We start from the raw sequence: 12,185 nt of genomic DNA on the forward strand, positions 1-12,185 counted from the left end.
GGAGGCGACCAGTTGGCTAGCTAAGTGCGGTTATCGGTTATATATGTTTTCGTCTTTGTTGCACTTGACACACACTTCTTTTGGTGGTTAAAATTCGTTTGTTGTTCATTGTTTAAAATTTGTCGTTAGGCCCTTGACGCCTTAACCCTTGAAAATCCCCCGGATCCAACTTCTTCGGGCAATTCATCAGTAAAAACCATTGTTGAACGAAGGTTATTGACAAAAAGAGTAATACACATTGCGTTCATTTCGATCATAAAAATTAAAGCAGCAAATTTTTAAATAAACAAAGGAAATTACACTTCGGGCAAACGGAAAATATTTACTCTTCTCTGCGCACGGAAAGTGACGCCATTTGAGGGCCACGTGATCACTTTATCACATTTAAAACAAAAGGATTTTCTCGCCGAAGCAGTTTATATCATTGTCGTGGTCTGGCTACCAGTCCTAATCAAACGTCCTTTCGAAGTCATGGGAATGTTCTTAACAGCGTTGGTAGCCACAGTATGTGCTATGGTTATTGTTCTTCCAGAGCAAGGCAACGGTAAGTGTTCTCTTGAACATAATTTACTTCATCCCTAATGTGTCTTAGGCGACCCTTTTACATGCTAAGAGAAACGCAGAAGATATGTTAAAAAGCTATGTCAGAATTAGAAGATTGATGCGGGTAACATTTTTTTTTTTCTGTCGATCACGTTAATTTAATCCGTGGGAAAAAGTGATTACACTTAAAGCCCAAAAATAATCTTTGTCGCGAGTCTTCATGAAGCAGCAAAAGTTGAAACACTAGTCCTGACCTAACCCACAACCGGTATATCATCTCTTGGTTGGGGGAGAAAACCTTTTTCCTCCATAACTTATGTAAGTCTCTTTTTTAACAAAAGGCTGTGAAATCAAACAAGAAGGCTAGCTGTTGTTGTTACGCAAACACGCGGTTTTATTGAAATCATGTAACTTTGTTAGGTAGGTTTAGGATATCATGTCTTTAGTTAGAGTGCAATCTATGTTTGCAGATACAATCCAATATGATTTTTTTTTTTTTGCCGTAAGGAGAATTAGAGCGAAAACTAAGAAAGAGCTCACATATCAAATATGGAGTCCCTTATCACTTGTTTTCGCTTCGTTTTGTCTGACAATTGCCTTTTATGAACTTCTATTCAACACACGATAATAAGGGCTCTCCTTTTCACGCAAAGTATCAGCTTTTAGGATAAACGGGGCAAAATTAAAGCTGTGAAGCAAAAACATTCAGTCGAAGAAAAGTTCGCCCCCATTATCTTATACATACAAAGACTCATTCAATTTTGACACAAAAAAGACAGAAACATTTAGCGTTAACGGTTTGAGACCTATTTCCTTTTAAAACCGTTTATTGTGTGTCTACTTTATGAACTTTACAAGTGCTTCATTTAAGTTCTCCTCCTTTTTCCGGCGGCAACGCGACTCAATATTTAACGAATAGAACATCAAAGCGTTGTTAGCAGGATCTGTTGCGAAGCAATAACAACATCAACTTACACAAGCGATTGAAGTTTGTCCTTGTTGTTTGTACAGCTTTGGTTTGTGGTATAAACAGCTAAATGAGTCAGGAAGGCACTTTGAATCTTTCGAGTAGCTCTGTTATTACTTTTCATTGTTTAAGAAGGATCTTCACCCAATCAGCGGTCAAATTTGGTATTGCTACAAAGAATAATGTTGAGCCAAGATCGCATAATTAAAAATATTAAGAAAATTCGATGTATTCTGTTCGTCTGTCGATTATTACACATGACATGCATGGTCATGACATGATTGATTCAGTCGCCATCACCTTCTAAAATATTTGATTTTTAAGTACTGCTGTTTTAATAAATTCTGGCGGTCATGCAGTCGTTACAAAAGAGCTCGTAAGTTCCTGGACATTTTCAATAGTAACATTCAATGTAATCTTCAAGCGGAAGAAACGAAAAAGAAATGAAAGAAACGAAAAAAATGAAACGCAAAGAAATGAAAAAGCACGATAGTTAGAATTGGTGGGAAATCAATTACCATAAGTATTCTTCCCTTAGATTGGCCTTTATTTTTGACACATGTGTAGGGTTACTTACTAACTGGCTTAAAAACCTAGATTATTTGGTAAGACTACAGCAGTGTTCCACATTTGGACTGTTTCAAGTTTGAGGCATTCTCAGAATGCCAGCAACAGAATTTAGCGGTGGGCTGACTTCAGAGCATGAATGTTTTCTCTCTTGGTTGTATGAACTGCGTCCTGTATCCATAGAAATGGAGGAGTCACGTGTAGCCTACAGAACTGAATAAACGCATGAAGAGCCAAGGGTATAGCTGTACTAACATGCTTACGCTGTGGTAGGCGTGTTAGTACAGCTTAACTGCGCTTACCCATGTCAAGTTTGTAGAACTCTGTTTCAAGGCACTCTTACATGATGCCTTTTTCAACAAAAGTATGAATGCCGGTAAATCAACCTGTTGCACTAGAACCTTGTCCATGAGGAGTTGGAACACTCCAAGACAGAATAATCTATCAGAACGATTCTCACTTCTCTATGATAAATTTCTTAAACCCATCATTAGTTTCGTAACTTGTGGAACTTGTATTCAGTATCTCTGACGTTTTCACGGTGTTCTCGTAATAGGTGAAAAATTTCCGATTTTTTGCGTATTCAGCGACCCCACCTTGAAACAACTAGCGAAAGAGAGACGGTCACGATCTGTGGTCATCACGCTCAGTCAGTATTTGAAGAGGCACATGAATATGTATGGTGAATCGTTCTCTTATTGTAAAACTCTTCCTTGATTATACTCGTAGGAAACTGTGTCATCTAGGTTCACTTTGGCGTCAGGGCGGACTATGCTGCAAGTCCATATTTTTTTCCCGTTACAATGACTGCATGCAGCTTCAAATGGGACTAACTTAAACAGTCTTAAAACTGGATTACTTAATTAACAGACATGAGCGATTCATATGATAACATGGTATGACCTCTGATTCTAAATGTGCCCTGATCATGATGTTCTGCAGCGGGACTCGCTTCCTTTCAACAAACCTCCTAGTTCGAAACTTGCAATTGTCAAGGATTTGGTTGGAATCCGGCTAACTTCGTTAACTACGAAAAAGGTTCTTGAACAATCTAAATTTCTAGCATGCTTTTGTTTGACTTTCATCTCTCTCCGACAGGGCCCCTTTCCTTGTTTCAAGAATCTTTGGTCGCTACCGTTTTAGAGGTTGTATTTTCTTGGAACCGACAATCGAAGATAATAAATCGTTTTTTGGCTCAGTTTTCACTATTTTGGTCAGCTCAGTTTCTCCTTGCCAGCCGATTACGAAGCTAGCAAGCTTGTTTTAAAGCTTCACATATCGACACATTTATCAGTTTTGAATTATTTACATTGCGACGATGTGTGCATGCCATGGAACTGATGTGACCAAATTCAAAATAACAAGACAAGTCGATTATGGCACCCTTACGGGTTGTTGCGCATGCATTCATAAGGTGCAGTGGTGGATCCAGACCTTGAGCTAAGGCGGAGGGGCGGGGTGCGGGTTTGTTTTTTGCCTTTTCTTCCTTCCTTCTTCCTTCTTTTTTTACCCAACATAAAAGGGGGGGGGGGGGGCTCCCTGGGCCCCTCCCCTAGATCCACCACTGGTGGTATATTGCTTGATGCATGCAACTGAGTGTCCACATCAATTCAACTATTGGCTATAGGATCTAGAAGTGTACAAAATTCCTCCAATGTATATAGACCATGTTCTCCATCACTTATTAATACTGACCTATTGATACATTTTGTGCTCACAGCGCAGGTATTTCTGCCAAGAGAAACGTCTTTTGATAGCATTGTGCAGAATACAAGCATGTATTATTCTGGCCATTCTTTAATATCAGCTGGGGTGGCCGGCTGAGAAAAATTGCATGCTCCTTGCATGCATCACGCACGTACATATTGTACAGGCGATACTACATTCCATGGGCACATTTCTTTCACTGCTCGACTCCGGTCTAAACTTTCTAAAAGTCCTTTATCAAGAGAAGGAAGGTCGACTTGCGACAAGTCTAGACCGCAGCTAAAATTCCCACTTCCAAAATGGCATGTTGCTCGGTACATGAACATAAAGTACAGGTATTATTCTATGAAGAAATTTCCTTGACTGCATGGCCCTGACTTTTGTCCTTTCTTAATATGGCCTGTGACCCATGTCTAAATGGAATCTATTTTTCCTCAAACCCAGGCCAACAGATATGGCAGCAGATCAACTTAGGTCAGGTATGCTTCCATGCTCGAGGAAAGAGACCTGGAACATTTTACTATCTTGGCGACGGAAAGCTACTCGCTGCGATGAAACTTGTTTGGCGCAGCGGAACTGTACGTTGCGTGGGGAACACCGCTTTCAACAGTCACTGGGGTTGTTATCACCATCCAAGCAACATAAAACATCCATTGAATGTTGTGGTGACGGATGGAAGCGATCAAATTATCTTCCCAGATGAAAAATACATCAAAAACGGTGGCCTTTGGTACTATCTTCCTTTCACTGACGCTCTGCACTCCGATGAACTTGTGTTCACCAACTATGAAAACCCTGTGTACCTCTCAAAAGGTGCTGAGGTGAAAATCTGGTTTGGCGAGGATCTGAAAAACTGGAACAACGCTGATAACAGTGGCAGGGTGTGTGTTGATGTCTATGCCCATCTTCAATGACTTGAAAAATGGATAAAAAACAAAGCATCTAAAGTTTAGAATCCATAGGACTTGATCCACGATGTGTAACTGTTTGAAAAATGTAAAGGTGCAAAATAACTGCTGAATTATGCGTCCGTTACAATCTCTATTACATGTATATGCTCAAAGTAAAGAGATAAAGAAGCTCATCACAGTTTCTGCAGCAGTGGTACTCCTGTCTTCCCACCCCCGGGAATCGGATGTTATAGTAATCGTAGATAGCAGGGTTAACTGGCAATAAATTTGCCAGTACCCACTAAACACCTGGGTGGAGTGAGGATTTGGGTGTTGCCTAAGAACACAATCCAACTGCTTAGGCCATGTTATGCTCAAACTCAGACACTCGATCCCGAGTACATTGCCATTATCAAACCACTAAGCCTGCTTCCTTGTTCCAATTTTTACTTCAGTTAGACGTCCTTGAAACAACGGTAACAATGAGTTAGAACAACATAAATAACAACTGAAATCCGAATTATTTGAATTAACTTTTTCTCCAGTCGCGAATTTTTACTGCTTCAGCGTCCTTTCCTCCTTTTTGTAACATTCGCTTTGTCTTGGCTTGGCAGACCCATTTTTCTTTTTAATCAGTGTTTGTTACAGAACAAGAGAAGTACTTTCATCTCTGAAACGACATGCACTTCCTCTAATTTTACGGGTCAATTTATGAAGGAAGGACTGAACTAACTTTCACGCGAACCATAGTCTCAGATCTGAATTGCACAACAGGTTCTTTTTTAATTCCTGCCGAGATCTCTTGACTCACAGATCACGTTAGTTCCATACCTCACTCACGGGAAGGGACTCACGTTGGAACTGAACACTCTGTCTGTTTTACGGTCTATCTGGTCATGCGCAATTCGATCCCTTCATAGTAACTGTACAACCCAGCGAATCAAAGAAGTTGTTAACACTTCAAATGTGCATGTGAAACCGTAACTGGGATTTTCAAAGTGGATTGGTTTTAAGCTCTCGTAATCCATCACTCATGAAAGGGTGATTGAAACAGTCAGGTAAAAAGTGAAGTCTGTTAAAGGCCAAATGATCCATTCCACTGGAGCTTATCCTGACTACTAGGTTCTGCAGCATAAAGCGACTAGGAGTTTTCTTACTCCCCCTCCACGGGATGCTAATCCATTGTAAATTTAGCCACAATTACCCCTACCAGGGGATCAACCGAAACTACTCGACAGGCGGAATCACTGACACCGCGCGTCTGGCAGTCAGTCAACAGCGCTAAAATTTATTAATGACCTACGTCCACTTTCGCTACATAGATCAGGGGCGGATCTATGGGGAGGGTGCAGAGGTGCGCACGCTCCCCCCGCCCCCTCTGAGATAAAGCCTTCTTCCGGCCTATTCGCTTTTAAAATTTGTTTATCTTACCAGCCAGTCACGCCATTCCTTAGTGGTGCACCCCTTCCTAAAAAAGATCCTGGATCCCCCCTGTAGATAATTTTAATAAGTCTAAATCTGCAATAACCGGAACATCAAAATGAAGGTAAATAGGATTCCACAACATTTTCTATGAATGAACTATATTTGGTTTGGACATAGTTAATAGAGGAAAATGGTTAGGAAACCTGGCAAAGTTCTTTGTTGTATTTTTTTGTTGGATATTTTGGTGGTTGACCCTGCACAAAACCTGGCAAAATACAAAAGGTGGTTGTGTGTGCTCATACAACTAACCAATAGAAGCATTGTGATTATGTAATTCATGCACAGTCAAGGAGCATGAAACAAAAGATGTGCAGGGTCAAGGACCTTCCAACATAAATCTTAGCCTTTTTGTTTGTTTTTTGATGTTTACCGGCCTTCCTAACCATTTCCCTCTATTAACTATGGTTTGAATGAAGATCACCAAAGAAACAGGGGTTAGATTGTATTCTCGTAGGCAAGAAGCTCTATAGTTTCAACCAGCGTTCCAAAATTCCCGATATGGTCGCTTATATGAGAGGTATAATCCCTTATCAATAAATATACAGTCGAACCTTCACTAACGGCCACCTCCCTAAAACGGCCACTTTTTCACGTCCCAACAGACGGTCCATTCATTTACTCTCATCTTAACATTTCTACAAAGACAACGGCAACAGCCACTAAAACTCGTCCCAAGCGCCAAAATAACCTCCCGACAATGGCCAGTTAATCAATGAATGACGAACGGTGAATACAAAACCCCACTTTTTATTGTAAAAGGTCACCAAACTTTATTCGTACCACGCGTTGTTCATCTCTGTCTCTGTTAAGTTTCTGTTTCAGTGGTACATTTTGATTTACTTTTGCTAACATAATCAAAATTTTGAAAAAAAACTGGTGCACCCCCGAAAAAAAACGGATGTCCTATTACACCCCTGCCACTTTCCTGTCCCTAAGGTAGCCGTTGTGGAGTCAATTTCTCCAGCTCAATGGTCCCATGGTTTCTCTCAGCCAGTCCCTGCCACACATTTAAACTGATCAGCTCTTAGTACACCTCACCGCAAATAGTGTTCAGTTACTTTTTGCGTTTTCATTACGAACCCAAAACTTTTTCTTGTATTTATTCATGCAGCAACCAAAGATAAACCACTTGCCGTTTGGGCCAAGATCAACCAGTATCCTGTCTGTTTCTACGCAATTGGAAAAAGACCAGGGATGTTTAACTACATGGGAGAAGGAAAACTAGTTGGTGCTATGAAACTTGTCTACGTCCATGGCTCTGTGCGATGCGCTCAAGATCCCAAATATAACAGCCGATGGGGTTGCTACCAACATCCAGATAACAAAAGACACCCTCTGAATGTTGTGGTAACAGACGACGATGACAACGTGGTTTACCCCCCGGAGAAATACGTCATGAACACAGGTCTGTGGTATTACTTGCCTTTCACGGACGCCAGAAGATCTAACCAGTTGGTATTTACTGATTACGCTCAACCGTTCTATCTTGACAAGTATGCCACTCTCAGGATATGGTATGGTGAAGATTTGATGAATTTCGAAAACCATGATAATAGAGGGAGAGTCTGTGTTCACGTGTGGGCACACCTTATGTAAATTAAGAAATGGGCCAGCATCTGCAATTGTACAGAGAAATTGTAAGAGAATGGAATAAAATTTCTTATGAAGACTTTCAAGTTTTTCTTCAATTCCCTTTGATTTGAAATAGAAAATGTATGTATTTTAGTCAAGGTTCATTATTGTCCTCCCTAGTCCAGTTCAGGCCCTCTCTATGTCACTCAACACTGTGCCCTTGGGAGAGAGGATACCTTGCCCAACAGCATAGCATTGGGTGACAGAGAGGGGCAGAACTGGACTATGTCTTCCCAGGCAGAAAAATGTTTGATGAGAGAATACAACTTCCGAAAAACATGACAATTAATTCCAATAACCGGAAGACAGAGAGTTTGTAATATCAGCTGGGACTCCTAGAGTTTTAAGAAGTGCACCTCACATCTCCACCCAGTGTTGGGGGAGTACCTCTCCCCAACTGAGGTAAAGTTACAAAACCCAATGACATGTACAAAACTTTTGTGTTTGAGTCCTGGTCATGGTCCTTTGTAAAAATTCATATTATACTCTCATCAAAAAATGTTCTAAATGGATTGAATAGATAACTACTACTCTGAATTGACAAAATCTCTATATACCGAAAGCAAAAATGAAAGTGGGTTTGAGTAATTCAAAATACCTCAAAAGGGACGTCGCATGAAACAATGGTGTATGCTAGCATTTGCCATCACTAATCAGCATACATGCAGAAAATGATGGAACAGCCAATAAAAACATAGATTCACAATATACCATACTAGTGTCTTATCATTTAGCACCAAAATATAAAGTTTGAAGAAGCCTCTGAAACTAGGTGAATTTTAATTTCATTATCTAGTTAAAAATTAAATCAACCTTTCCCCTTTCCCCTGAACAAAGATCAGAGCAGGAAAAAAAAAAAAAAAAAAAACAGCAACAAAACAAAACAAAAAAAAAAACGAAAAAAAAGAAAGAGAAAAAGAAAAAGAAAAACTCAATAATTGTTTTTTTGTGTGTGTTTTTTGTTATTCAAAACTGGACAAGACACATTAAAAACAATTTTTGATAAGGGAATTCTTCAGTTTATGTCAACTAAACTAGTCTTCTAATATTAGAAACAACAGCTCTGGTATGACCATGGAGAAATGACAGCTTACAGCTCAAAAATGACATCTAAACGTCCAGTGATGAAAACTTACAGTAACTATATAAATCAAAAGGCTCTTATTTAGGAAAAACATAATTTACAACATAATTAAATATAACCAAACATGTGTACAACGTTTTTTCATAACTACTAGGAACATTTGAGAAAATAGAAGTTGAAGAACAACCATTACGAGTTTAAAAAAGTATTGATTATGATGCATATACTGGGAGCATTTTCCTGATGACCAGATGATGATCCTCTCCCCGTTATTGAGTAATCAGTTGTTACATGTACATGTACCAATTAAAACCTGTCTACAGGCTAAAATTAAAGCAGCACAGGTATTTTGGCTGATAGAACTTTAAATAAAGGAAAATAATGGCTATAAAGATACCTGTACATTTTTATTGTGCCTCTACAATAATGTTGCAAGATGCTCTATTAGTTTAGATATCAGAGTGCAATTTCAGGGTTTGAAAAATAAAGTACACAAATTTGAAAGCCTGAAATATCCTTGGAATTTATACTGAAACATCTATTCAACTCTGATTAATTTCTGTCTGTTCTTTAACCATCCATTTCTTATCCATAAATTTTGTGATTTCAGCATTAACTATAGGATGATCAAGACGATCTTTCCACAGTCTGTCAATCTGAAAACAAACAACAAAGTCCCTTCAGTTGAATCTCATCAATAAATTTTTGTGCCATTAAATTTTTTAACATTATCATTGTAAATCTTCATCACTGCCGTTGTCATCGTCGGTATTGTCATCATCATCATCATTGTCATTGTCATTATCATTATTATATTATTATTATTATTATTATTATTATTATTATAAGTTGCCTAATATGTAGTTCAACATCAAAAAAAGTCGAAAAAAATGTTTAAAACTCACCAGCGGCTCTGTATTCCATCCAATTTCTTGGGCAGATGTTTGTGGGAATTGAAATTTTTTAACTGGTGTTTCATTAGACTTTTTAATGACTTCTAAAAAATTGTCTGAAGGTTAAAAAATAACAACATACTGAATGAAATAATCACTGAGAAACTCATCTGCAATAACTCAAGGATACTCAAGATCTTTCTAATGAACTCAGACAAATCTTTTTATAATCGAGAACACTACTGAAAACCTGAATGAAGAAGAAGAGAATAAGTCGACGATCCCTTATGGATGGTTACGAAGTAGATTAAGGAACCTTGGTAGAGTTTTGAAGATCTATGCAGATCCTTCGACATATTGCAATGTTCTGCACTGTGGTTATACATGCAGACTTTAATGGGCCATTCCATGTTTTACCTACACCTCTTATTGAGGTACAAGAAAATCTGAGGGGGAGGGGGGAGGGAGTCTTTAATGGCTGTTTCTGAAGGGGAAAGTGTGCTGGCACCTTTGATCTTTTAATAAATTCTGAAGGGAGAGGTGTGTCTGTGCTTTGATGTTCCTTTCTTGAGGGTAAAAAGGTTAATTTTCTGAGGGGGTAAAATTCTAAGTACTTCAACAGAGGGGGGGGGGGGGGGGGGGGGGAGAGGTGCGGATATTAACTGCAATGGCCGCACCTCATGTACATTGAATGTGAAGCTCTTTAATAAAGCTTATTAACTAGGAATAATTAGAGATTAGAGCCTGCCTTCGACAAGCTTGTTGGCGCATTGAGCTTTAGTTTTTCCTGTAGAGACACCCGACACGAGTTTAGGCTTGCAATCTCCTATTAACGCTGCTATTAAACGTCGAACGTAATAACAATTACAATGAATTTTAAGTCTTCACGTACCGTCCTCTTCACCATCCGCAGAATCGTGCACAGAATTAGGTTTTCCGGTCAGTGTGTACACTAGAAAGTGCAATGAATAAAAAATTATTGCTTGAAATATAAAGCTAGTTCCAAAAAGAAAAATCAGAGTCACAGGTGAAACTCTACAGCTTACTTTTCTTGAATGGATTGATACTGTAGTTTGTGTATAACTTGTGATTTCGTTGCTCTTTCTTGATCGTTTCGCATAAAATAGCATTTTGATGCACGTAATTCACTTCAGCGTTGCCTTTTGATCCCATAGTTTTCCTTGTTCTTCAATAAAATCCTTTTGACATCGAATGGTTTGCGAGACGCATGAGACCCAAATACAAAATGGCGGACGATACAAACGTTTTGGCGTAACGTAGTCATGGCAACACAACTAATTTCTAGGATCACGCGGTCGCTTGGAGATATTAGGAATAGGGCTGAATAACGTCTGCGCATGTGCGAGATCATATGGCTCGCGCTGCCGCGAACGGCCTGGGCACCATAACAAACCTCGAAAAAATGGCGGCGTTTTCAAAAAGTTTCGTATAGCGTCCGGTTCATGGTGAAAAAGTAGAGCCAAACTCAAAACGGTAGAAAGAAATCTTTACACTAGTTCCCTCGACCATTGGCCGGCACATACCTTTTTGTACACAGGGGTTTAAAGTTTGTACAATTGGTGAAAACAGCGCGTGAACACGATAGATTTATCGAGGACTTCGGAGATGACATCTTTCGCCGTGTTTTGGATTTTATTTACGTCCATTCAATTGTTCTTTGGGGCACATTCAAAACCAAATGAGCGGACTTGCTGGTTTGTTAAGCGAACACGAGCTGGAGAAACATGCCAAGGTCGATTGAGGCGGTTTGACGAGGCCATTGCTCGGTTCGTGGACGGGAATTTAAATTGCTGGGCCTGTACTCGGCATTGGATGAGAGCCACTCGGGAAGCGAATGAATATTGCTCGTCTCCACTCTTGGAGCACTCCACTGAGCTGTCGAAAAGAAAAGTCCCCAGGCGGTTTTACCGTCTCTTTGATCGGGTAGGAGCTAATGTCCCCACTTACCGGCCCGGAACCCGATGGTGTAATAAGTGTTCATGATTGCTGATAGTGTTTTCTCCAGTGAACCAGACTATGTTCCACCAGTACAAGTAAGTGAAGTGCTTGTTTTCGTCTAATGCGACATTAAGATAATTATACAACATATAACTAATATTTGATGCCCCTGAAACTGAAATACCGGTCCCACAAAGTCCACACACGCACACACAAAATAGGCTGGAGCCATATTTTGTTCGTTTGTTTATTTGCCAATTCTGCCCACCAAAACAATACTGCATATTTGCTACTTTCTTATCACAAAAAATCGTTCCAGAACCATACCAAAATATTTTATCATGTATCTGCTCCTTACATTTCAGAGAAACAGTAAACCGTCAACCTCCTCTCCAACCAAGGAGGTGAGTCGCCCAGGAAGAAGAAGAAGAAGAACCAGTGTTCAGTCGCCTGATGAC

The 12,185-nt window shown here is 39.6% G+C and overlaps 2 protein-coding genes across 3 annotated transcripts; one reads left to right on the plus strand and one right to left on the minus strand.

The window, feature by feature from the left end:
• Positions 1–371: 371 nt before the first annotated feature.
• Positions 372–7,835, plus strand: LOC110043675 (uncharacterized). Of its 2 annotated transcripts, none has more exons than XM_020749156.2 (2): positions 372–544; positions 7,271–7,835. In XM_020749156.2, exons 1-2 carry the CDS (start codon positions 472–474, stop codon positions 7,753–7,755), a joined length of 558 nt encoding a protein of 185 aa, XP_020604815.2. In that variant the 5' UTR covers positions 372–471; the 3' UTR covers positions 7,756–7,835. The 2 variants fall into 2 exon arrangements, with proteins under 2 accessions (XP_020604815.2, XP_020604823.2); XM_020749164.2 differs by lacking the exon at positions 7,271–7,835 and adding an exon at positions 4,229–4,873 and having other exon boundaries at positions 386–544.
• A 952-nt stretch (positions 7,836–8,787) lies between these two features.
• On the minus strand, positions 8,788–11,034 carry LOC110043710 (cilia- and flagella-associated protein 144-like). The gene is made up of 4 exons (XM_020749205.2): positions 10,815–11,034; positions 10,661–10,720; positions 9,781–9,884; positions 8,788–9,531 (listed from the first exon to the last, which is right to left on the minus strand). Exons 1-4 carry the CDS (start codon positions 10,939–10,941, stop codon positions 9,418–9,420), a joined length of 405 nt encoding a protein of 134 aa, XP_020604864.1. The 5' UTR covers positions 10,942–11,034; the 3' UTR covers positions 8,788–9,417.
• Positions 11,035–12,185: the final 1,151 nt, after the last annotated feature.

This window comes from Orbicella faveolata, unplaced genomic scaffold, assembly GCF_042242905.1.
Source record: "Orbicella faveolata isolate gen_17 unplaced genomic scaffold, um_ofav_v1 contig_14, whole genome shotgun sequence".
NCBI lineage: Eukaryota > Metazoa > Cnidaria > Anthozoa > Scleractinia > Merulinidae > Orbicella > Orbicella faveolata.

Coding starts and splice junctions, on each gene's coding strand:
- LOC110043710 (XM_020749205.2), bottom strand. CDS start 10,941: ATGGGATCAAAAGGCAACGCTGAAGTGAATTACGTGCATCAAAATGCT. Junction 10,721..10,814: donor TATCAATCCATTCAAGAAAA/GTAAGCTGTAGA, acceptor TGCACTTTCTAG/TGTACACACTGACCGGAAAA. Junction 9,532..9,780: donor GATGGAATACAGAGCCGCTG/GTGAGTTTTAAA, acceptor GTTTGTTTTCAG/ATTGACAGACTGTGGAAAGA.
- LOC110043675 (XM_020749156.2), top strand. CDS start 472: ATGGGAATGTTCTTAACAGCGTTGGTAGCCACAGTATGTGCTATGGTT. Junction 545..7,270: donor TCTTCCAGAGCAAGGCAACG/GTAAGTGTTCTC, acceptor TTATTCATGCAG/CAACCAAAGATAAACCACTT.